Source organism: Dama dama, chromosome 21, assembly GCF_033118175.1.
Source record: "Dama dama isolate Ldn47 chromosome 21, ASM3311817v1, whole genome shotgun sequence".
Lineage (NCBI taxonomy): Eukaryota > Metazoa > Chordata > Mammalia > Artiodactyla > Cervidae > Dama > Dama dama.
This window is the reverse complement of record NC_083701.1, coordinates 45,057,908-45,084,204: the sequence shown is the minus strand read 5'-3', so window position 1 is coordinate 45,084,204 and position 26,297 is coordinate 45,057,908. Positions and strand designations below refer to the sequence as shown.

Genomic DNA, 26,297 nt, shown 5'->3' with positions numbered 1-26,297 from the left:
AACAAGCTCCAAACTGACCTCTTCACTTTTCAGTCCAGCCTCTGCCTCACACTCCCCCCTTCCAGGCTCCTCCACCTACCTAGCAGCTCAGGACGGGAACCCGGACTCACTCTGCAATCTCCCTCAGTCACACCCAATCCATCGCCAAGTCCTGTTGATCCTACTGCAAACAGAGCCACCCCTGTTGTCTCATTCGTCTTAGTGGCCACCACCCGAGTTATAACCATCACCGGTCTGCCCTCACCTGGATTTCTGCAAAAGTCACTGACCTTCCCAGTTCCATCCCGCCCTTCTCCAATCCATTTTCCCCACAGCTGCCAGTGCGATCTTTTACAAATGTAAATGAGATCTCATAGCTCCTCTGCTTAAAATCCCTTAGCGGATTCTCATTTTCCTCATAGAAACACTATTCCAAATCCTCACTGTGGCTCCCAGGCCCTGCAGGATTGGGCCCCTGCTGTGTCTGGGCCACATGATGAGCTCTGTGGTCCGGGCTGTGGTCTGTGTCAGTTTCTAGGTAATGCTAACTTCTGCTATGATCCAAAATTTGGCACATGTTTTCCCATTAGCCTGATTGTCCTTCCTCTACGCTTTAACTAGCAACCCTTATTTCTCCTTCTTGTCACCACTTAAATGTCACTAAATTCCCCAGCCTAACGTAGAGCCACCCTTCACATTTTCAACGACTTCTTCATTACCCTTGATGAAACTTCACAGCCTACACGCGGGCAGACAGACAGACAGACACACACCTCATTTCCTGTACCCCAGAGAGGGATGTGCTACCTGAACAATGCTGCAGGGGGCAGTGCAGCTCCCTTGGCGATGCCTCCCTGGCAGTGGACAGTGGCGGCCTGCTTCTGAATCTAAGGAAGTCTCCTATAATTCTCACCATAGACTGTTTCTAACAACCAGTGGCCAACTTTGTGGTATTCCTATTGGCTTTCATTAGGTCCTTTGAAGGCAAATTTGAGTCCCTACAGAAAGCAAATTTGAAACCTTAAAAGTCAATATGAGGGGAGGGATGGGAGGCAGGCTCCATAGGTAGGGATATATATATATAATATATATTTTTATATATATAAATAAATATATATTTATATTTATTTATTTATATATATAGGGATATATATTTATTTATTTATTTATATATTTATGCCAACACAATATTGTAAGGCAATTAGTCTCCAATTGAGAAAATTAAAATTTACATTATTAGAAAAAGTCAATGTGAGTCTCTACAGAACTTGAATTTTTATACGCGCAATGATGTACTTTTTTTTTTAACTGTAGTTCCAACACTCTCCCTTGCATGTGTTTTCTTCATGCCATTATGGTCAAAACTGGTCACCAGATGACAGCATTAATGCTAGAAAGAGGCCAAAGCAGAATAAACATAAGCAAGGGAGCACAGTAAACTTAGACTATGAAGAAAGATTAATGATTGGTTGAAAATGTTCCAGAGTAGTATTCCCATGCTCATGGGCTGAGTGTACACTAAGATGAGCAGCCGGCTGGATGACTACAGAGTGGGGGAGTTCAGAGAATGGATAAGGTATAGGTTAGTAACTATACTGGATAGTGATAGGTCTAAACAATTCTTTAAAAGGAAACATTTAAGAAAGAAGTAGTTATAATGAATCAGTGCTGCCGGGGATGGCATTAAATGAGATGTGACTATATTTACAAGCAGCCTTCTTTCTTTTCTCACATCCACCTCCCTTTGAGGTTCTAAAATCAACTTGGTCATTTGTAGAGATGTGGATGAACCTAGAGTCTATCATACAGAGTGAAGTTATGTCAGAAAGAGAAAAACAAGTATCGTATATTAGCACATTTATATGGGATCTAGAAAAATGGTACTGATGAACCTATTTGTAGGGCAGGAATAGAGAAGCAGATGGAGAGAATGGATGTGTGGACCCAAGGACAGGGTGGGACAAATTGGGAGAGTAGCACTCACATATTTAACTACTGTATATAAAATCAACAGCTAGCGGGAAGCTGCTGTATAAAAATAGGGCGCTCGGCTTCATGCTCTATGATGACCTAGGTCAGTGGATGGGGGGTTGGGTGGGAGTTTCAAGACAGAGGGGATATATATATATACACATATCGCTGATTCACTTTGTTGTATAGCAGAAACACAGACAACATCGTAAAGTGATTATACTCCAATACAAATAAAATAAAATCACCTAGGGCAGGGACCATTTCTGCTCTATTCTGAACTGTAACTCTAGTACCTGGTATGAAGCATGGCACAAAGGAATGATGAAATATATTCACAGGGTAGCCAGAGTTACAACTACACACTTAGCACAGTGTCTAAGAGTGGGCTTCGAAGAAAGCCTGTTCAAATCCTTGCCCTGTCACTTCTTAAACTGGGACCTGGTTCAAGTCTCTTCAATTCTCTGTGCCTCAGTTATTTTATCCACTAAGCAGGGATAATGATAGCTTCCATCTTAAGAGTCTCATAGTTGTTGAAAGGATACAATGACAATGTAAACAGAGAGTTTAAAACAGAGCTGATACATAATAAGTATATAATAAAGGATAGTGATTATTGCTGTTGTTGCTAGTCACCCTGGCCTCACCTGAGACTAAGGATTCTGGATCTGTGGATCAATTTTAATATGACTCTAAGAAGCTAAAAGTCTAAGTCTTTGAAACACTCACTGGACTGAAGGATCCTTGAAGGCAGGGTTGTCTTGAATCAGTACAGTATTTAGCATCTCATATGTGCTCAGTAAATGTCTATCCAATCGAATACTCTATGAGTTCCATTACAGGGTCTGGGATGGCGCTCCTAAGCTGAAATCATTCTCCTACTTTTGTAAACACCCAATCACCTTTTTCTCTCCATTTGGGCAGTAGGGTTTCTGCCATAGTCAACACTTTCTACACCCATATCAAGGGACAAAGAAGTCGATTCTTTCTCAATCTTTCCTTTCTAAGCCTAGGGCTTGGATGGAATAGGCTCCCCAGAGTCTTAGCAAGAATTATTTCAATTATCTGTACTGTCACAGCACTTATTATCTACCAGGAACTATTTTAAGGATGCGGAAACTCAAGTACTGGCAGTTCCTAATCCCAGTGCTGGTTGAACTCAAGAGACTGACTCCCAGCCCAACAGTCTCTCACAAAAGAAACTGCCGAGTTGTCATAATTTCAGTTCTTATTATGATGCAGAGAAGAAAACAAATGACTTCAAGATTAACGTTATGCCTATTCCATTAAGAAGTAACTTGTTAAGCTGTTGGGAACTCAACGGTCAAGCCCTTTAAACCGAGTTTTGTGTTCAGACAATTTTAGACAAAAAACAAAGCCCTCCAAACTCCAGATGGAGTCAAAGCCTGTTTGTAGCACAGCAGGGAAAATGGTAATATGAAGGACACAGTTATTTTTAATCACAGAGCTACTCTTTACACCCATAGAGATTTTGTCACAAAGGATGGGTGATTAAGGAGTTCGTTATCTGTAGCTGTGAGATCACCAGAAAGTCTAAATAAAAGTCTATCAGTGCCAGGTGGGCATCACCATCCTTTCCCTTCCTTTCCATCAGATGGAGAACTGCTTTAACTGTACTTGTTTCTTCCTGGTAAGAATTTAAGGTAACATTTATCCCCTTTGGTATGTGTTCTGGAAAAGCAGATGAGAACTCCTAAGAACCAGTGCGTCAGCCTTCTGGAAAGGGAACATGATTCTCTCATGCCAGAAAGACTCTAGTGAGTCTTCTGCAGCTGGCCTACTTGTCCAATTTCAAGGACTGCATTATTCATCACTGAGTCCTAACACCCAGTCTGACACATAAAAGGCACTCAACAAAAGTTGTTGAACGAGTGAATGAATAAGTATGTTCATTCCATTTTCATATCGCAAAGCACCTATTATAATGCTGTGTGTGTGCTAAGTCATGACTGACTCTTTACAAACTCATGACTATAGCGTGCCAGGCTCCTCTGTCCATGGGATTTCCCAGGCAAGAATACTGGACTGAATTGCCATCTCCTTCTCCAGGAAATTTCCCCTATCTAGGGATCAAACTCACATCTCCTGCATTGGCAGGCGGATTCTTTACCACTGAGCCAACTGGGAAGCCCATTATAAACTGTGTCTATTATAATGTTAGACACAGTCTATACTCAGTAGGTAATCTAACCCAAAATCTGATGGGAAATATTGGGTAGAATTTAAACTTTGCATCATCCATTAGCATTTTGAAAAGGCCAGTAGATGCCCAGATTGTCAAAACATGACCTCTGACACTTTCTTAAGGTCTGAAGGGACTGTGGTGATGGGTAAACCTCACTTTCCGGCTCTAGCAGGACACATGTGCATGCACAAACATCATCAAATATGGCTCCTTCGATGACCTTGACTTGCGGAAACCGCCATTTGCACATTTGCTAATCGCAGCTTTGTTCATGCAGCTTTCATGGGGAGGACTAACCATTTGTGAACCTCTGAAACTGACATGAGACACTTTTCAGTTCATTCTGTGAGCAAATGTGATGCGCCCGAGACCCTGCTAAGAAAGTCCAGCCCAAAGAACTAAATAAATAAATATAAATGAATTCATTTAACTGAGTGACACGTTCGTTTAACTAAAGCACAAAATCAGCTCTAAAACAAATCATTTTCCCTGACAAAGAAGCAGAAACTGGTCTTTAATTAATAAATTTCTAATGGTTCTTCTGCAGGCTGAGAGGGGTCTCCAGTGAAGAAATGGGGAGTGGAGAGAAGCTGGGGAGAATAAAAGAGGGAAAGGGAAGCGGAAGCAGAAAAGATAATGCATATTTAAACTTTTAGAAACAGAGAATTAGAGGCCATTTATTTTTGCCTAAGTAAGGTCAAATCCTGCTAGATCAAAATTATTATAGTAAAACTCTTCATGTAGCAAAACAGATATCCAAGCCTCAAGAGAGGATCAATTAATTTTAAAAATTACAAAAACAATTTTAGGTCAATGAGACTTTTCCTGCTATTATATCATCTATTCCTCCATTCCATAGTGTGGTCTGAATTTTAGGGACCCAAATGGCAAAAATCAAATTTCCCAATACTTAGCAGTAATAAAACCCACATATGTAGCTTATAGTAAACATGAACTCATGACTACCAACCAACATGATAGAAATGGGACGAACTGGAAAGTATAGTCAAATGCTTCTCATATATTTTCAGACCCTCTATATACAAACCTCATCAATGTTCCACGGTTTTTAATGCTAAACATTCACTTTACTTCTCTGATATAAGCTGGAAAGAGTGAGCCTTCTGATATAAACATCAAAGCTCCATCACCTCTTACGAAGCAGACACTTGAAACCTTTGAGGTCACTGTTAATAATTTTCTGTGCACTCCTTTATGCCGAATCAATTTCAATTAAATCAATTAAAATGGCAACTAGCAATCAATTTAAATTTCACATCATTGATCTAATAAGATTAAGATTACTCAGGATATTTGAGGGACATCAGGAAATGCTGGGTTGGCATCTCTGCTTCATTATGATGTCAAGTTGGGAGATGAACAAATTTGATTTCTTAGTGCTCCCAAATCTCGGGTATGCAAGAAACAGCCCAGCAAAATGACACCCTCCCATTCCTAGCAGCCCTAAATCATGGAAAATGGAGGATGGAGATAAGTCAGGTGTGATAAGCAAGCTATTAAGAAAAATCTTTTATTTGAACAGCCTCAAGCATTAATGTTTAAAAGTGCATTGGCACTGAGAGATTTTTATAAAAGAAAAATAACTGCATCTTTGAAAGAAGAGATACTTCTCAGCAGGCAGGTAGGTTGGAAAGAAAGGGCATTGGTTTTGGAGACAACTAGTTATCTTACCCACTGGGGTGATTAATTTTATGTGTCAACTTGACTGAGCCACAGGGTGCTCAGATATTTGTCAAATGTTATTTTGAGTGTGTCTGTGAGGGTGTTTTGGATGAGATTAACATTTGAATAGGTAGAGGAATAAAGCAGATTGCTCTCTCCAGTGTGGGTGGGCCTCAACCAATCAGTCAAAGACTTGCACAGAACAAAAAGGTTCATCCCCCCCGCCTCAAGTAAAAGCGAACCCCTCCTGCCTGACTTGTCTTGAGCTGGGAGACTGGGTTGTTACCCTGCTTTTGCACTTGAACTGTAACACTGGCCCTTCTTGGGTTTTCAGCCTGCCAATATTTGGACTGGAACTACACCATTGTCTGTCCTGGGTCCCCAGCTTTCTGACTATGGATCTTGGCCCCCATAATCATGAGAGCTAATTTCTAATGGACACTCAGTTAATCAATTCACTCCCCTTTCTCTCTCTTTCCCTGCCAATGCATGTATCTCCTATTGCTTCTGTTTCTCTGAAGAATCCTTGTGTCTGTTAGTTTTGACTGTGTAGCACTGCAGCTCTCTGGGCCTCAGTTTCTTTATCTGTAATATGGGTTTCATGATATCTATCTTGCAAAGTTATTATATGGATTAAACATGGGATTTAAAATGCCAAATGTGCAAATAGGTGCACAATCAGTATTAGCTCCAGGCTTGCCCTTTGTAATAACATTGGTAACCTGTGCCTTTGAAATAAAAACAGCATCCAATGGTCATATTAAGTATTCATGATTTTGAAAATGACTGCCAAATGATGAAACCTCCCTGGTTTCCAATATGAACACCTGAAGTGTTCTTGCTGGAGGTGAAACATGTACTTTTCTTTGTCTTTTCCTCTCTTATACCTTTACTGGGGGTCCTACCACTATAGCTTTGCCCTGATACCTGTCACATGCAGGAGATAGCAGAGGTGCTCTGTAAATTACCTTCTGTCTTGCCCTGCAGGACTGACTGCCCAGGAGAGTTTGTTTCATTTGTCCTAGGGAATAGAGGATGTGGGATTGCAGTGGTGTTGTCTCCTGAGAACTGTGGAGAAAGGGCCACTTAGATCTTTGGGACCTCACCTACAAGGCTGGGTGATCTGTTAGATGGGCTCCATTCCATGTGGATTTTAAGGTGAGATACCCTCCTGCACTCCAAGGGCTGATACCTCTCTCTGAGTTCACCCGGGTATGACGAGCAGACTTATTAAGCCCAAGGGGAGGTTTACTCTGATGCTACAGGAGAGATGAGTGCCTGGAGTACTGTGCTGAATCTACACAGTGCTTGGCAGTGGCCCCCAACCTTTCATAAGTGTCAGAGACATATGGGGGTGAAGCTGTCTAAAATACTAACACCTGGGCTGCAGAGCCTGACTTGACAGTTTCAGGGTAAGGTCTAGAAATCTACATTTAGAAGAAGCCTGCCCAGATATTTCTGCAACAGGGAGGTCATGGATTTCGGGGAGCAGACTGAGGTGCAGAAGAGAGAATGATGCTACTGAATCCTCTCATCCACTGGTTCTTGATCTACCATCCCAGGTAGTCTCTTGAGTTGCTTTTTAAAAAAATATTATTTATTTGGTTATGCTGGGTTGTAGTTGCAGCACACGGGATCTTTGATCTTTGTTACAGCATGTGGGATCTTGAATTGTGGCATGCAAACTGTTAGTTATGGCATGTGGGATCTAGTTCCTTGACCAGGGACCCTCTGCACTGGGAGCACATAGTCTCAGCCACTGGACTACCAGGGAAGTCTCTAGTCTCTCGAGTTGATTCCTCTTCACCCCTACTGCCACCACCCTCACTCAGGATGTCATCATCTCCTGCAGAGATCAATGCAACAGCTTCCTGACTGGATGCCTGGCCCCCTGTCTTGTCCTTCTCCAGTGCCTCTTCTCATCTTTTGATATACAGATCTGATCAGCATAGTCTCCAGTCTAAAACCCTTCAGTGTCTCCTCATTGTCTCTAAATTCCTTCAGTTCAGTTCAGTTGCTCAGTCATGTCTGACTCTTTGCGACCCTGTGGACTGCAGCATGCCAGGCTTCCCTGTCCATCACCAATTCCCGGAGCTTACTCAAACTCATGTCCATTGAATCGGTGATGCCATACAACCATCTCATCCTCTGTCATCCCTTCTCCTCCTGCCTTCAATCTTTCCCAGAATCAGGGTCTTTTCCAATGAATCAGTTCTTTGCATCAGGTGGCCAAAGTATTGGAGTTCCAGCTTCAGCATCAGTCCTTCCAATGAATATTCATGACTGATTTCCTTTAGGATTGACTGGTTTGATCTCTTTGCAGTCCAAGGGACTCTCAAGAGTCTTGAGAGTCCCTTGGAACTTAAGGGGACTTGGAAGTTCCTTAAGGGGAGCAAACAAACAGGCATTCACATTCATTACTGGGTCCCTTTTCAGCCTCACTTCCTGCTAGCTGGCCTCCCTTTCCCTCACTCTCCACCTCTAATCATACTAGCCTTCCTTGTGTTTCTGGAATGCACCGAGCTTTCTCTTCAACATTGACCTTAGAACAGGCTATTCCCTCTCCCTGAGACATCTTCCCAAGTCCCTTTTGCCCTAGTGAATTCCTCTTCCTCTTTTAGATCTCAGCTTCTTGAAGGAGGTTTTCCTGATCTTTCAGAGTCAGGGAATTCCCAGGGAATTCCCTCCCCAGAATGTAACTAACATCCCCTTTCACATCAATTGTTGTGTAACTATGATTCTTTCTTTGATGAGTGTCTTCCTCATTAAAACACAAAATCCATGGATGGGAACCATGTCTATCGTGTCTACTGAATTTCACCAACACTCAGTAAAGGTGGACACATGGCAGACACTCGGTAGTAAATCTATGATTTATTAGTAAATAAACTCTCCAAAGTTCTTATCATCTTAGGACTTTTATATCTGCTTGATGATTAAAGAGAAAATAAGCACCCTCTGCTAACTATAGCACCTAGTTCAGTTCAGAGGTCACTTACTCTCGGAATCTTTCCTGATACATTCCTTCTAAATCAGATGACCTTCCTATAAGATCCTAGAATTCTACATTTACCTTTGTTACTCCTCATATCTATTTTGCTTGACTTGAAGCAAATGTCATTAAAAGATGTCATATTCATCCCTGTATCCCTAACACATAGATAAACTGCTGGGTACATGGTAGGATCTCAATAAACTTTTTTTTAGATGAATTACTAAATGATTGTATCACTGCTACAATAAAGGGATAAACAAACAAAAAAGGGATACAAAGAATGGAGGGGCTATTTCAGAGAAGAACAAAAGATTTTAATTCTTGGCTGGGGCACAAGGCTGGGCCATTCACAGTACATGTGTGTATGTGGGGCCTTCTAGAACCGGCACGTAGAAACTCGGATGTGAGGAGAACCTTGAACGTCTACACTGTGTAGAACTTAATTCCAGGCACTAAGAATTGGTTGCCCCAAAGAAAAAAGCCACTGAAAAAGTAACATATCATATATAATACTAGGGGCAGAAATCCTAAAGCATTTAGATGGCATATTTTCTCTATTTCTTCTTAAAAAAATCCAACACGGCTCCATGCATCCTTGCCAATGGCTTTGATTTTCTCTTATCAGGTCCACATGCCATTTTCCTACTCAACTGCCTTTCTAAAAACCAACAGGAGAGTTGAATACCATAGAGCTCAGACTTAAGGATCCAGCCTTCCCCCCAAAGAAATGGACCAATGTCAGTTGTGGAAAACCCACATATCATCTTCATTGCAATATCAGTCACTGAAGATTCTTCAAACCATGAGGTGACATAACAGTGAAATCTCATGGCCATCTTGAATTGTCCAAACAAGAAACAGCAACTACATTTTTAATTTCATTTAGAACGTTTAATGCAAAGGGGTCAATAGCAAAGAATTTCAAGGTTGATGATTTCTGCAAAGGCAGACATGAAGCATTTGGAGTCTGTGGGGGTTACCTAATGGGAACTCTTTACCATGCAAAAGATACCATAAGACACGGAGTTGTGGAGAAGTAATGATAAGAATAATTCCTGGCAGAATATGTCCAAATTAGAAAGATGTGTGAACACTTTCACCATACACTAGTTAGAAGGGCCATCGGGATACTCAGAACAAGCAGATATTTTTCAGCCATGAAGACTACAACAGACTAGAATCAAGGGTCCATTTCAAGCTTCAAACAAAACACTTTCTTGAATGAACTGGCCATAATGAACTACAGAATGAAAATGAAACGGAGTGGACACTAGCTAGGATGCACTTGTCACAATGCTAACTCCTACTGATGAGAGCTTAATGATCCCCCAAAGAAGTCTGTGTTTAGGAAACTAAACATAAAGCTCATACCAAGGAGAAATTCTCTGAAGGCACGAAGACCTGATAAAATTAGAAATATTCCTAATTGCAAACTATGTGAAACTGGGTGTGAAGATCCCAAAACGTGTTAAAGGTAAAGCCCAAGAAGGTAGCAGGTTGAAGAGAGGCTGTCTTGGAGACACCTGGGAAAGGGCATGCCGTTGGTAGGGCATGATCAAACAACACTGAATGAAGAAGAGGTAATGGAAGACTCCAGTGGGACAAAAGAATAATTCTCAGACAATCCTATCAAATTACTCATTCCAGTGTCCTCACCTGCTATAAGCCCCTGGAGAATTAGCTGGGTTTTATGAGAAAGGGTTCATTCTATGGTCAGTTGAGTGTCACTGGGGAGAACACTGAAGACTTGAAAATATGAGGTAAAACAACTCAGTGTACGTGGTGGTGGGGGAGCGGCTTATGTATTTAAGAGTCCTCACCAAAAGTATATACGTTTAAGAACCACAGCCGCTGCCACTGTACTAATCAAATCAATACAACGAGAGCACAAAGGAACACAATTTGGGGCAATTTTGCCCATGGATAATGCAAAATGGCTATGTAGCGACTCTCTTTTATTACAAACCCATTTAAAAAATGATACTGTATTCACTGTTTTGAGAAGATGACTTTGGAAATGAAATAAGAGCTGGTAAATAAGGAGAAAAGGGCAACAATTACACTTAAATCAGCAAAACACATTTAAACAGAGGATTCACGCTCTGTGAGACACTCTGCTGGGAGATAGGAGAGCACAGCAAAATCAGATGACAACTGAGGGGGCCCACGATCTGCAGGGGAGACAAAGAGACCCCACACCCCGGTTCCTGAAGTCACGTTTCTGCTCCTGCCGCACGCCAGCTCATGTCCATCTGTCAAAACTTTCATCCTTTAAGATCAAGCTCTTCTCCCTGTATTTCTTCTCAAGGTTATTAATGCCTTATTCACGTCATCACCTAAGTGAAGAAGATTCAGAGTCACCTGTACTGCTCCTGTCCCCTCCCCACTCACATGTAATCAGTGAGCAAACCCTCTGAATTCTGTTTGTAAAATGGCTTTCCAGTCAGTCCCTGCCTTACCCCCATCCCTGTCACTGTGTTAAATTACCTCCCTTTGGCCCCTTTCCAGGCCATTAGAATAACCTGCTAGTTATGATTTGCTCTCTAGTCTCTGCCCTGCCCCATTCATTCTCCTTTAATTAACTTTCAACTTCTATTGACAGAGTTACACCTTTGGCAAATCTCCCTTTACCCCCTATTCCCAGATGAGGTTATGTTCCAGTTCTGTGCCATCACTGCACATCTATGCATCTCTGCCACGGCACACATAACCGATCCTTATGGCTAGACTGGGTGCTCCTTTTACCCCTAGTGTCCACCACAGAGCCTGTTGCTCATTGGAAGAACAGGATGGAAGAACAAACAGATATTGAACAGACACTGTGTAATGAACAGATTATTAGTATGAACAACCTGCTTAGAGTTGAAGAGGATGGAGTGATTGGTTCTGCCTGAGAGATAAGGTAAGGCTTCTCAGAAGAGGTGATGTCTCATCCTGGTTTGGTCCTTTTTATTATACCATATTCATAACAACTTGGTAAAATAGATTCTATCCCCATTTTTACAAGTAACTTGCCCAAAGTTAGTACACCTATGAAATGCTTTAGAATGGATTTCTATGGAATATTAAAGAGTTTGGATTTTATTCCTTAGGCAACTGGGAGTCATCAAAAAATAATTTTTTTTTAGGAGGGAAATAATGTCATCAGATATATATTTAAATTAACTCTGGCAACCGAAGTTGGAAGTTAAAGGAGAATAAATGGGGCAGGGCAGAGACTAGAGAGCAAAATCATAACTAGTAGGTTATTCTAATAGCCTGGGAAGGAGCCAAAGGGAGGTGATTTAACACAGTGACAAAGATGGGGGTGAGGCAGGAACTGACTGGAAAGCCATTTTACAAACAGAATTCAGAGGGTTTGCTCACTGATTACATGTGAGTGGGGAGGGGACAGGAGGAGTACAGGTGACTCTAAGCCTTCTTCACTTAGGTGATGGCGTGAATAAGGCATTAATAACCTTGAGAAGAAATACAGGGAGGAGGACTGGATGGAGACCTGGTGGGAAAGACAATGGGGTGGATTTTGGATATTTTAAATCTGAGATGTCAGTGGACTCCTCATCAGAGGCTCACAAGTCTTATGGATATTAATGTAAGGAACGGAAGCTTCATAGAGGTCTAAGATGTACTTGAAAGTAACGTTGAAGTAGGCGATGGTTACAGCAATGGGAGTGGGCGAGGCTTTCTAGACAGTAGGCAAAATGGAGAAGAACCAAGAGGACCTACCTCCAGGCGGCATCAACATTTGGGGGGCGGTAGAGGAAGGTGGCAAGCCCCCCACCTGAGAAGGAGCCATTAGAAACCAAAGGGGAGAACCAAGGGGGTCACTACCATGCTCATGGAAGAGATGAGCACTAAGGAGGAAAAACTTAATGCTATCCAATGATGACACAGAAGAGCTAATTATGAGGAGACCTGACATGTGAGCATCAGATTTATAACACCAGTGACACAGCTGAAATTAGACATGGAGAAGCCTGGAAATTAAAGAGTATAAACTGAGAGATACTAGAAAGAGCCATCAAACATAGCTCATGTACACATAACAAGGAATCTGACTGGCTCACGTTTTCTCTTCTCTATTACTGGATTTTATTCCTTAGTGAAGAAGCAAAGGAAGCTTTTCTCAGGGACAACTGGGGAAAACCATACCCTACTGCCTGTACAGAGATGCTAGAATTTTTAAATTGAATTAATGAGTGAACTGTAAACACATTTGACCTAAACCTACCTTGAGACAATTTATTAGAAACTCCCAGGAAAGCAGGGCCCTCTTACAGTAATAGTGACTCCAGGAAGTGCTAGGGAGGACATCTGCAGAGATGCAGTGACTTTCAGAAAACCTCCAATATTTTATATGTGTTAAAGTCAGTCTCTACTGCTGTTGTTCTGGTTTTATTATCCTAAGAATACTGGCCTAGCAGTTCTTACCAAGTTAAACGTGTTGTACGCAACCCAGCAATCTCACTTCTAGGTACTTCTCTAATGAATGAAAACTGATGTTTATACAAAAACCTGTATGTGCACGCTTCTATTTATCCTTTTTAAAGATTTTATCTTGATGTGGACTGTTTTTAAAGTCTTTACTGAATGTGTTACAACATTACTTCTGCTGGTATGTTTTGGTTTTCTGCACTGCAAGGCAGATGGGATCTTAGTTCCCTGACCAGGGATTGAACCCACATCCCCTGCCTTGGAAGGTGAACTCTTAACCACTGGACTGCCAGGGAAGTCACTGTGAATGCTTTTAGTAGCGTTATTAGTATTTGCCCCAATTGGAAACAATCTAGATGTCCTTCAACTGGGGGATGGATAAATAACTGTGGTATGTCCATCCAACTCAATGCTAAAAAGTGAGCCTGAATGAACAAGTGACACACACCCTCAGCTCTGGTAAGGTTTGGTGTATTATAGCAAGTGGAAGAAGCCAGACTTTATGAGTCCCATGATATGACATTCTGGAAAGGGCAAAACTAAGAACAGAAAACCTGTCAGTGGCTTCCAGACGCTGGAGGTAATGAGAAGTGCTGACAACATGGGGGTAGCAGGGAGAGTATTTTCTGGAGTTAGAAAACTGTTGTATTTTGACTGTGGTGGTGGTTGTTATACAACTGTATGCATTCACTAAAACTTGCAGAACTGTACATTAAAAATGGTGTTTTTACTGTATGTAAATTATACCTTATTAGAAACAATGAGAAAAAAGAATATCAGCCTGGGAATTAAGAGAACTGGGATCTAGTTTCAGTTTTGCCACTGACTAGCTGGGTAACCAAAGACCATTCTCTAACCCTCTTTGGGTCTTGGTGCCCAAAATTGTAAAATGAGATCGGAAATTTTCTCAAAAAGTCTACTGATGTGCTCTACAAAGACTCCTTTCTTTAAGCAAGGTGGTGGACCAGATGGCCTATTCCAATTCAGATGGCCTACTTTAGTTGCTAAAGTATCGTTGTGGGGGTGACTGGACTAAAATACTCAGTCTGTACACATGGTTCTGAAAAGTCTTCTTGGCTTAGGGAGTAGTGTTTCTAATTTGTGTTGTTCCATAAGATGGAGCTTTGGGCAAGTCCATCTGGTCATGTAATTCTCAACTAAAATTTGACACATATATTTTTGACAATGTGGAAAAAGCCCTTTGGGAAACACTAATGTTTAATGAGCTATAACTGGCCTTGGTAAACAATCATACTCTTATTTTTTTTTTTTTTTCATTTTGCAGGCACTAATTAAGAAGGCCTTTGAAGACTGGCAGCATTTACTGTCTTCATTTGCCTTATTCTCCAGCTGGAGCATTGCTTTCTACTGCTTAAATTTACCCAATCTTCACAGTTACTGTTACATTTTTATACTATCCATGTATTTGCAGCCAAGAAAGACACTGAAAAGGGCACTGCAGGAGTGATTCCATACTACAGTGTTCCTGGGGTTGAGGGAAGCAATTACAGCTCAAAGGGGGAAGATATTAAGAATAGCACAGTAATCTTGATTATGATGTTAAAAGTTTACACTTTTGACCTTGTGAAGCAGGGGTCCACAAACTATGAACTATAAACTGTGCTTGTAAATAAAGTTTTATTGGTGCACTACTCTGCCCCATTCACTTCAGACTGTCTGTGGTTGCTCTCCCATGACGGATGGGGGAGGGGGTTTACAACAGACATTCTATGGCCTATAAAGACTAATATACTTACTGTCTAGCTCTTCACAGAATAAGTCTGCCAACCCACTTTCATAGACTACACCATGAACTGTGCTATATAGTTTTCACATAAAATCTCATGCAATCCTCATACCATTGCAGTGAAATAGGAATAACTCATTGGACAGATCAGAGGTGATACAGTGTAATGGATACAGTTTCCTGTGAAGTCAGACAGACCTGTACTAGGCTTTTTGCTAGCTGTCCGATACTGCATCTTTTATTTATATTCTCTGACCTCAGTTTCCCCATAAGTAAATTGAAGCTAACAACAGTACTGATTATGCTAGGGTAAATGTCAAGGGTTGATGTGACAATTAGCACATTGCTTTGCATATACTAAATATTTACTACTCATCAGCTATACGAGAAACAGCTTTTAGTATCCCTGGGTGTTTTTCTTCCTAGAAATATCCTGTAATAAAGAGCTAAGGATGTCCCCCGTAAGTTTGATTATGGATTAATTTGGTGGATCCCAGAATAATTTGCACCACTCTGTATTACATAAAGCACCTTTTTTCCCCTTGTCTCTCATGAATCGAGCAGAAGGAAAGTATAATCATGTTATTTCCTGCTCTGTATTGCATTTCACAAAAGACAGCTGCAGGTGCTCTGACATGGCTGAGTTTCCGGCAGGAACATGGAAGCAAGCAAGACCACCAGATGAACAGCCTGGTCCTTCCAACAGACAGGACACAGAAGACCAAAAGGCTGCAGGAGGGGAGGAAGCACCTCAAAGGCACCAAAGGGAACAAGGGTAAAGCAGGGCCAAAATGTCAGGTAGTGACAGGGCCGTTGTGAATAAAGGCAGGGCAATTAGAGACCAGCATTTTAGCTGAAGGATGGCTTTGGCTTCAGATAATGAGCTGCTTCAGGAATTTTTGTCACAATTCATTGACAGCGCCCATACATGGATGTATTTACTGTGAGTCCACCATACACATTTTTAAAGCACCTTTCAGTTTTTGTCTTTGGTCAGCATCCAGAAGAGGGACAGCAAGAAGAAGGAGGGTAGAAACTTCATCTCTCCTGTGTTCAGATAACCTACAGTGACAGGCCGGAGCTCTCCTGGTCTATCTGTGACGATTTTGGCCATATCTGGTGTCTAAGTGACAATGACTGGTGTAGAAGAAAAGTTTAAGACAAATTTTAAAACATCAGTTAAAAGTTAGAAAATTAGTCTTAACTATCTATTAGTTTACTTCCTCTAGAAACAGGGTAGAATGAGCTTTCAGATGGATGTATCTAATTTGGAGGTCTGATTACAAACTGAAGTAACTGATTTGTGTATAATTTCTACATCCAAAAGGATATTGCTTCCTTGAGAAGAACTCTTTAGAGTCCATTCATTTGTTTCATTTTGGAGTTGATTTCCAAGTTTATGGTAAGTTCTTTTGAATGCCTTTAGTGGGGTAAGACTTCATCCTTGGAGAATTGTGTTCCTCTTTAGAAATGGAAGTCCAATATTTAGTTTTAGATCTTGTAAATAAAGTGGGTGACCAAGCATGGAGAAACATGGTGGGTCTAAGACAAAGCTTGGAAAAAACAAATAATCCAATTATAAAATAAGTAAAGGATCTATAATAGATGTTTACCCAGAGAATATACACAAATGGCCAGTAAGCACTTGAAAAGGTGTTCAATATCATTGGCCAGTAGGGAAATACAAATCAATATCACAGTGATATTCCACTTTACACATATTAGAATGGTTATAATAAAAAAGATATACAATAATAAGTGTTGGCAACTATGTGGAGAAACTGAGACCCTCATAGACTGCTTGTGGGAATATAAAAGGGTACAGTTTGCTCTGGAAAACAGTCTGGCAGCTCCTGTAATGATTACACATCGAGTTACCTTATGACTCTTAAAATTCCATGCTCCGGTATATACCCAAGAGAAATGAAAACAGGTCCATACAAAATGTTGTACAAGAATGTTCAAAACAATATTATAGAAAATATCCAAGATTCATAAACAATCCAAGTGTCCAACTGATGAATGAATAAATCAAATGTGATACATTCATACGATGAAATACAATTTGGAAATAAAAAAAATGAAATACTGACACATGCTTACAACATGAGTGAACCTTAGGAACATTATTCTAAGTGAAAGTAGCCAATTGCAAAAGACCACGTATTGAATCATTCCATTCATAGGCAAGGTCTAGAATAGGCAAATGAAAAGTAGATTAATGGTTTTTAAAAGCTGCTGGCTGGGGAGTGCTGGGAAGAAATGGGGAATGACTGTTAGTGGGTATTGGGTTTCTTTCTGGGGTGATGAAAATGTTTCAAAATTAATTGTGGTGATGGGTGTACAACTCTGTGACTATACTAAAAAATCATTGAATTTACACTTTAAGTAGTTAAACTGTATATTCTGTGAATTTACATCTCAATAAAGGATTGTATAAAAATAAAGCTTTGATATAAATTAAGGAGGTTGATTTCATTTTGTGGCTTCTATTACTGACTGATAACTCTGTGCTGTACTTACTGTCACACTGCACTGAGTGACGTATATATTTGAGCTCATTTAATTCTCATAACACCCTATGAGGTGAGTAGATTTACTGAGCTCACTTTTCAGAGATCAGGAAATTGGAACACAGACAGACCATGAAATAACACACCAGTAAGTGTTGGGGCCAAGATTTAAAATTCAGGCCTGTGTGATGCTACAATTCACGCTTTCTCCTTGTTTCTTTTTAAATATTTTATTCTTTAAACAGTTAATATGAACATATTTCAAGACACAAAATGATTTAAAAAGCCTAAGTCCTCTATCGCCCTTCTTCCCCGTCCCACAGGTAACAGTCTGTATCAGCTTCTCCTGTATCATTTCCTCATGTACATAAAGCACGTATGCATAGTTCTCCCTCTTTCATTTGCAAAGGCAGCATCCTCTCCACCTTATTCTGCACCTGGCTTTTTCTACTTCATTCAGCATCTCCAGATCCTTCCATATCACTAGTTCTCATCCTCTTGTTTATAACTTCCGAGTACACAACACTGCCCGGATGTACCGCAACTTACTCATCTGGCCTCCTAACGGTGGACACTCAGGTTCTTCCTAAACTTTTGCTACTCAGTTAAAGCTTATGTTTTGAAATTGCCTTCCAAAGCATGAAGGAAACACAGAAGAAACTTAATCAGTTGTGAATTAAGTCCCCATCCTCACAAATTGGCTCCTTTGAAGGCAACAATCCTCATTTAAATGTGTTAGTAGGAAAATATTTCTTAAAAACAAAAATGAATTGCATACACTAGAATCACAGTCCCATGTGAGCTGAGAAAGACAGTGTATCTCTAGAGACTGGAGAGGTGAGTTACACTCTTTCAGGGGCAAGTACAGGGATTTCCCCAAATGAAGGAACGTTCTAAGACATTTGTTTATACCTATCTAGCATATTATTTCCAGTGATGAATATTTTCAGAGATGAGGGATCAAATATTCAATACTGAATCACATTATCACTTGCCTGGTATATTTTTATATGATATATAAGTTAAGTCACTCAGTTCACCTGGGTGGAATGGAGTTACAATTCTAATTATAGCAAACCTAGACCCAAAATGTTTTAAGGCAACTCTAGCTGATTTGAGAGTCATAAAATGACTTGTCAATTTCTGTTTTCCTTTTTTTTTTTTTTTTAAAAGAAATCATCCTTTCAATAAGGTATGGATTTTCAAAGGCCATCTGACATAAAATGAGTTTGAACATTAACATGGAAAGGACAAGCAATAAAAAAAGTAATAGGAGTGCAGACAAAATATCCAAGAGCTAGAGAACATGATCTCTTCTTCTAAAGGGAATGGAATGAAAGAATTCTAAAGGCACTGCTTTTCAAAGTGAAAGAAAATGACAACAACCGAATCGAAAAGGCTGAACTTTGCATTACCTTCCCAGAACACAAACATATATTTAGCTTAATAGAGTTGAGTACTATCTCAGGAAAAATCTTATATATTATGCATCTAGGGCAATGAAAGCTGTAGAAAATGATTTTGCAAAGCAAACACACGGCAGACTGTCAGTAGCAGAGGCAAAAAAAAAAAAAGTCCAAAGGCACACGTGATGAGCTCAGGTCTCATTCTCTGTATCACCACAGGAGGAAAACAACAGAGAAGAGGAAACTAGATGCTAAACAGAACCGGGCAGGACGACACTTGTGACTGAAGCTTAAATGATGTGAGTATGTTTCCTGATTATAAATTTAATATGGATGTATACTTGAAGATTTGAAAAATTTAGAAAAATAAAAAGAAAACAAAATCACCCACAGTGTCACTCCTCATGGAGAATCATTATCAAAATACTGGCTAAACCATTTTCAACTCTTTTCCTATGTGCATATAAAAATATGTCTTTATAAAATTGGGCTCATATTATAAATGAAATTTTATATGTGACCTTTCCCACTTCTTCCTATTACTTTGAGTACTTTCCCATGTTGTCATATATTCCTTGAAGATATAATTCCAATGACTACATTATATTGTATCTTCTCAATTTACATAGAATTATCTGATCTTCCCTGTATTGCTGAACTTCTAGGTTGTTTTTAATTTCTCAGTTTTATACCTAGCACTGCAATGGACATTCCTGTGATAAATCTTTGAATCTCTCTGTACTTCTTAGGAGAAACTTAAAAGTATATCACTAAGTTGGATTCACATTTAAGTCACTTAGTATACCTGTTAACTATAAATTTACCACTGATAGTCTCTGGATACCAAAGCAGATAATGCACACCAAATAAACAATATATTTCCATATCACTTGAAGTCTGTATCTATCCTTCTAGAACGGTCATCTTTCAGACAGTACTTTACTTCCTCTAGGCAGACTATTACTGGGTTAATCTAAATGCAATAACATGAAACTTGGCTGACCCAGATTTCTTCAATATCAGGATGCATGCAATTACAATATTCTACAGATTGAAAAATACCCAAGGCTCTCAAAAATACATATTTTATCATCCTTTCATCCAAAATGGTGTACAATGAGCATTAAAATAAAACAGGGTTATAGCTGACGGCAGTTGACAGCAACCAGGTCTTACCTAGACATATAACTTACATATAGTGTGCCTTAAAGTTTTCTTCAAGATTCAACTTTATTCTGTCACTTCCAGTTACAGGGCTTTTAAACGCTTTCAACAAATTGAAATTATTAATGATTCTTCTTTAGAACTATATGGTTGCAATATTCCAGTTTTAAATTCTCCATAGTCTATTTAAAATTTTATTCTATTTGCTTTTCGAGATGATAAATAGGGTTTGCAAAATTCCTAGAAAGTGTGTGTATACATACATATGTATGTACATATATATGTGTTGTTGTTGTTTAGTCGCTAATTCATGTCTGAGTCTTTTGGGACCCCCATGGACTGTAGCCTGTCAGGCTCCTCTGTCCATGGGATTTCCCAGGCAAGAATACTGGAGTAGGTTTGCCATTTCCTTCTCCAGGGGATCTTCCCGACCCAGGGATGGAAACTGCATCTCCTGCACTGGCAGGCAGATTCTTTACTACTGAGCCACCTGGGAAGCCCCCACACGTATATATACACACATATATATTGATATATATATACACACACATGGACAGAGACATACCTCTAAAATGTTTTTCTCCCATTAGTCAGTGAAAAGCGAAGTAAAGCAAAACACAATAAAAATCCCACTTATATCATGACCATATAAACCACAGTATCACTCAAATTCCAAGGCCCCTGCAGAATGGGTAGTTAGACTAAAATAGCTGGGCTGCACTGGACAGTTGTACAAGCTGCACACTGTACAACTCACTCTTTGGGACTTGTGCAGTGTACAACCTCTATAGCTGGACGTGAAGGATGACCTTGAAATTAGCTCAGATAATTCTGTTTATCCATTAATCATCTGTACCTCCTTCCCCCTAGTGAGCTATGAAAAAGAGAAATTTTAGGAGGGAAGTGACCTTTAAATCTATATATATATATATATATATATATATATATATATATATATATATTTTTTTTTTAAATGAAAGAAATTCTGCCAAAAAAACCCCCTCCAAAACTCCAAAACAAAACAATCCAGTTTTTCCCCGGCTCCCCTCTGCCATGATGGTAAGGGTTTCTTTCCTCCCGCCTCCCCTCACATCCACCCGCTAGGCAGCCGCAGGGTACCTTGCGTGAGTAACTGTAGGTTTCTGACTTCTTCGCGCACCTTCAGCTGGAGCACCTGTTGCAGGATGAGCTGCCGGAGGTTCTCCTGGGCGATCCCCATTCGCTCAAGCTTTTTGTCTGTAAGTCTCAGCAGGGCTCGCCCTGTAGGGTTTCAAGAAATAAAAGGAAAAGCAAATGAACAACGCTGGAAAAGGATTTCCGTCTTCCTCTGGGCTGACCTTGCCCTAACAGTAGTCTCCATCTAAACACAGACACTTTAGAATAGAGGGTCCTCCTTTGTGCCCGCTGACAGGAATGGAAAGGCAGAATGAAAAAAAAAAAAAAATCCACAAGTTTAAAAAAGCACTTCAATTTTCATCTAGTATTGGCAATCCCTGACTGACCCACGCATTGAGTTAAATAGAACAGCAACATTTTAACCTGGGTATTTGGGTCATGGATTGCAGGTTTCCATAGAAACAGTGCTCTCTGTTGGGTGATGGGTTCTGAGGCTCGCCTATAGGAACCCGTGTCACTGATGAGCAGCCTCTAACCGTGGTTATAGGGAAACTCCAGCAATGATTAACCTGGTTACAATAATGTTTCTGTGACACATGCATCTTATGTTCCAGGTTCATCGGCAAGCATCCACCTCCCGTGCTGCACCCCTGATGCTGTGCTGGAGTTCTGTCTTTGGCTGGTGGGACCTATGCTACTGTTGTTTTAGTCACTAAGTCCTGTCCAACGCTTTTGCGAACCCATGGACTGAAGCTTGCCAGGCTCCTCCGTCCATGACATTTCCCCAATATTGGAGCAGGTTGCTATTTCCTTCTCCAGGGGATCTTCCCAATCCAGGGATTGAACTTTCATCTCCAGTATTGACAGGTGGAATTTTTACCACTGAGCCACCAGGGAAGCCTGGGGAGGTATGCCTCAGCTCAATTGCTGGTCCAAGGCGAGGGTCCAGCAGGGCTGAGCATGGGCATCGAAAACACTACAAAACAAGGAGCCTCAGGTGTGAGTGCCCCCAGAAAAGACATCCTGGGCCCTGGGCAGCCTGGCACAGAGTTGGTTAGGGTAAGTCACTCAGTTGTGTCTGACTCTTTGAGACCCCATGGACTGTAGCCCACTGGCTCCTCTGTCCATGGAATTCTCCAGGCAAGAATACTGGAGTAGGTTAGCCATTCTCCTCTCCAAGGGATCTTCCCAACCCAGGGATTGAACCCAGGTCTTCTGCGTTGCAGGTGGACTCTTAACCATCTGAGCCACCAGGGCAGCCTGGCATAGATTCCTTTCAATCCCTTTCTTTTCCTGGTGTGGGGGTAGGGTCCTGCATGCTTCCCTTGCTACTGTGATTTCTATCAAATTCTCCAACTCTCTGCACATTCTGCCTGCCCTGGAATAAGCACATCTCCCTTTGGAGAGTTTAGTGTAAGAAATAAAGGGAATGATTATTGCTAAATGCCACAGCACCCCCCTGTACTCCTCCAACACCCCCAGGCACCAGACTTGCAGGTCTTTTTTCACTTTAACTGATGATAACAGACACAGTCCACCACTGATTAAAGGTAACTCTCTGGGCACACTTTCCTATACCCTTCAGGAACTAAATTCTCTACCTCCTTGAAAAAGAAATTCAACAGCCCAAAGGTGGGGTTAATGGGCATTTTTTTCAGGAACAGGGAAACCTAAGTGTCTTCTGAGTAGAGACAGGTGAATGGGGAGAAACAGGAGCAAGCTGTGCTGTTCATGCTTCTCTTTACCTTCCTTTAATCTTCGCCAAATGCATCAGTCAGGGTAAGTTAGGTTCCATGTTGTAGGAACAAGTAGGCCCAAAATATCAGTGGCTACAACGACATTTATTTCCTGCTTATTCTCATGTCAACTGCAAGTCCATCTATTTTGAAAACTGCTGATCACTGTATCAGAGGGGAAAGAGATGTGCTGGAAGGTCTCAGAGCAACAATGAGATGCTCAGCCTAGAGTTACTGACAAATCTTTGGCCGGAAGTAATCACAGGAACTTTCCCACCCACCAAGGGTCCACACGTGAACTGGCTTCCGTCATGTGCCAGGTAGAAGTTGGGGGAAGAGATACATTTGATGGGGAGAACTGATGAGAACCACACAAGTATTGATTTGACTCCGGATGGGTGCCTGGTAAGGAAGTGAGTGCAGGAGGTTGTGGAGGTGGGTGGTGATATGAAGCCTCAATAAAATCTGTACGAGGAAGAGGAAAGAGAGGTGGGGGAAGGGGAACCTGAGGAAGCTTAGCAAGAGCGGGCAGGTCATGGCGGCCATGAAAAAGGAGGCAAGGGACACACACACACACACTCTCAAGTAATTGTGTCTGTCTGCGGTAATAGGCAGAATGATGCCCTTTCGGCCAAAGAGGTCCACGTCCTCATCTCTGGGACCTGTGAGTTTGTTACCTTATATGACCAAAGGGACACTGCAAATGTGATTTCATTAAGGATCTTGAGATGGTAGAGTATCTGACATTATCCATGTGGGTCCAATCTAATCATGTGGGTCCTTATAAGTGAAAGAGGGAGACAGGAGAGCCAGAGAGGGGAGAGACGTGATAACAGAAGCAGACGCTGGAGTGATGTGGCCACAAGCCAAAGAACTGAGCTTCTACATGGTGGAAAAGGCAAGGGAATGGATTCTTTCCCACACCCTCCAGAAGGAATGTGGCTCCACCTTGATTTCTGCCCCCAAGGACCCATTTTAGACTTCTAATCCCTACAACTCTAAGATAATAAATTTGTGTCATTTTAAGTCACTAAGTCTGCAGTAATTTTTTACAGTAGCAATTGGCCTTGTGACTGGAACTCAACATGTTTTTGAGAAATCAACTCATGGCTTTAGATTTCCTTTCCAATTCCTTTCTTAATTTCTGGGCACTGGTGTACTCCAAGGTGGAGAGCTAAGGAGTGGTAAGTCTAAGTCCCAGGCTTCTAGGACAGCCCTGCCTTCAAATATTCTACTATCAGACCTTGGTCTTGAAATTTCATTCAGAAAACACATAATGGGACTTGGGTATCATTTATGTGGCTAATTGGCCTCCAAATAGCAGGAATCTAGCGCTTTATACAAGCCTTCAACTCAACAATGAATATTGCATTTTTTTTTAAAGGCAAACTAAGGTACTGTCCTGGTTGTCCAGTGGTTAAGACTCCACTTTCCAACACAGGGATCTTGGGTTCGATTCCTGATCGGGAAACTAAGACACCACATGCTACCCAGTGCAGAGGGGGGCACCTCCAACCAGAAAAAAAGGCTGGTTAAAAAACGAAACACACAATTCAGATTATCCAAATCCCTTCCACCAGCAGATTGTCGATATCATCTCCCTTTCTGTTCATCATTATTTGGGCTATGGTTTCACAAGCTGGAACATTCTGCTGAGGTGTTGATAGGGCAAATGAGAACTTCGGTCCTGAGAGGCTGGCTGGTCCATCATTAGTGCTGGTCAGTCAGAGGGAGGGCTTTATTCCAGTGCGCATGGCCCGATTTCTTTACAAACAAAGAAACAAAGATGCTCCCATCTAAGAACTCCCAACTTCAACCTTTCCATGAATGCATCTGACATATCAAAGTGTGGATACAGAAGCCCAATCAGAATGTTATCTCATCAGCTCCGAATGGGTAAGTTGCAAAACTCTTACAATAGTCTGTGCATTTCACACTATGTGGTACAAACAATTATGCCTATCAACATTTCACCTCTTACATGCTTGGCTGTTCAAGTTGTTCTATCAAACCCTGAGACCATAGGTGTTCTTGCTGTTGTTATTTTTTATTGTTTCCAATGATAGAAAGGAAAATTTCCTAATTCTTACTACTATACCTTAGTTGTGCTTTATCTTCCTTGGTAAGAAAATAAGTTAGACTACAGAAGAGATTAAGGGAAATTATATAAGAGAATTTCCTGATAAAATATCTTCTGGAAAAGATCATGATATGTACACCAAGGAATTTAGGAACAAAATCTGATTTGCTGCCATCCCTGGATGGTTTTTACAGAACCATTCAAGTCTGTGGTTCCAAAAACTCTTGACAAGCATTAGACATTTTACAGGAGCAAATGCCTGGGCAGCCTCCTCACCAAACACCTCCTGCTGACCACAAAATAGAGTGTCTAAACAAGAGTGAGTCAGGGGAGTGATAAGGAGTCAACAATCATCAATTCTATCTCTTTTTTTTTGGCAATTAATATTGTTACTTTTTGTTGCTTATCATAAAAATCCAACTGTTAATTTAAGAAACATTTTTGAGCACTGATTGTATCCTTGTGACTTTGCTATTCACTCTGGGGATACTGAGGAACAAGACAGCCAGGGTCACTCCTGGAGCTTTCAGACTGATATGCAAGGCAGATAACGATCAATGTTTACAGATGTGTGAATGTTCAGAAAGGGCAAATATGAGCACCCAGACTGGGTGAGCTAATCTAGTCTGGGTATCAGGGGGTTATCAGTGAGTAGGGTATATTTAACCTGGACTTAGGGAGTAAGTAATAAGAGTAAGTAAATCAGACCAAGACCACTAGATAAAGCCAAGATTTTTTAAACAGTCCAATAACCACGTAGATGGGCTTCCCTGGTGGGCTCAGTGGTAAAGACTATGCCTGCCAAGCAGGAGATGCAGGTTTGATCCCTGGGTCAGGAAAATCCCCTGGAGAAGGAAATGGCAACCCATGGAAATCCCACGGACAGAGGATCTTGGAGGGCTACAGCCCATGGAGTCGCGAAGAGTCGGACATGACTTGGTGACTAAACAGCATCTAGATGAATGAGGAGGCTGCTATTACAGACAGAAATTAGAGGAGTGCTGTGATGACGTTTATAGTCCTGCCGTTTCTCACAGTGTCTTGACTGACCACCTGGCTCTGTGGTCAATTGCCTACACAGGGAGGGATCAAGGAGAGAGAAGTCTTCTGAGGACCTCCTTGGTGGTCCAGTGGCTACGACTCTGCGTTCTCAATGCACGGGGCCTGGGTTTGATCCTAGGTCAGGCAGGGAACTAGACCCCATATGCCACAACTAAGACCTGTCACATCCAAATAAATAAATAAATATATTTTTTTAAAGGGGGCG

At 41.1% G+C, this 26,297-nt stretch overlaps 1 protein-coding gene across 2 annotated transcripts in view; it reads right to left on the bottom strand.

The window, feature by feature from the left end:
• SAMD12 (sterile alpha motif domain containing 12) overlaps nucleotides 1-26,297 on the bottom strand; it is a 431,004-nt gene that overhangs the window by 162,433 nt on the left and 242,274 nt on the right. The window contains exons 4-5 of one of the 2 annotated variants that reach the window (XM_061123567.1): nucleotides 21,218-21,358; nucleotides 11,008-11,170 (exon numbers count right to left, since the gene is read on the bottom strand). In XM_061123567.1, coding sequence (XP_060979550.1) covers nucleotides 11,112-11,170; nucleotides 21,218-21,358 — 200 coding nt within the window. In that variant the 3' untranslated portion in view covers nucleotides 11,008-11,111. Of the gene's footprint in view, nucleotides 1-11,007; nucleotides 11,171-21,217; nucleotides 21,359-26,297 lie in introns of those variants that run through there. The other variant, XM_061123568.1, reaches the window with a different exon arrangement.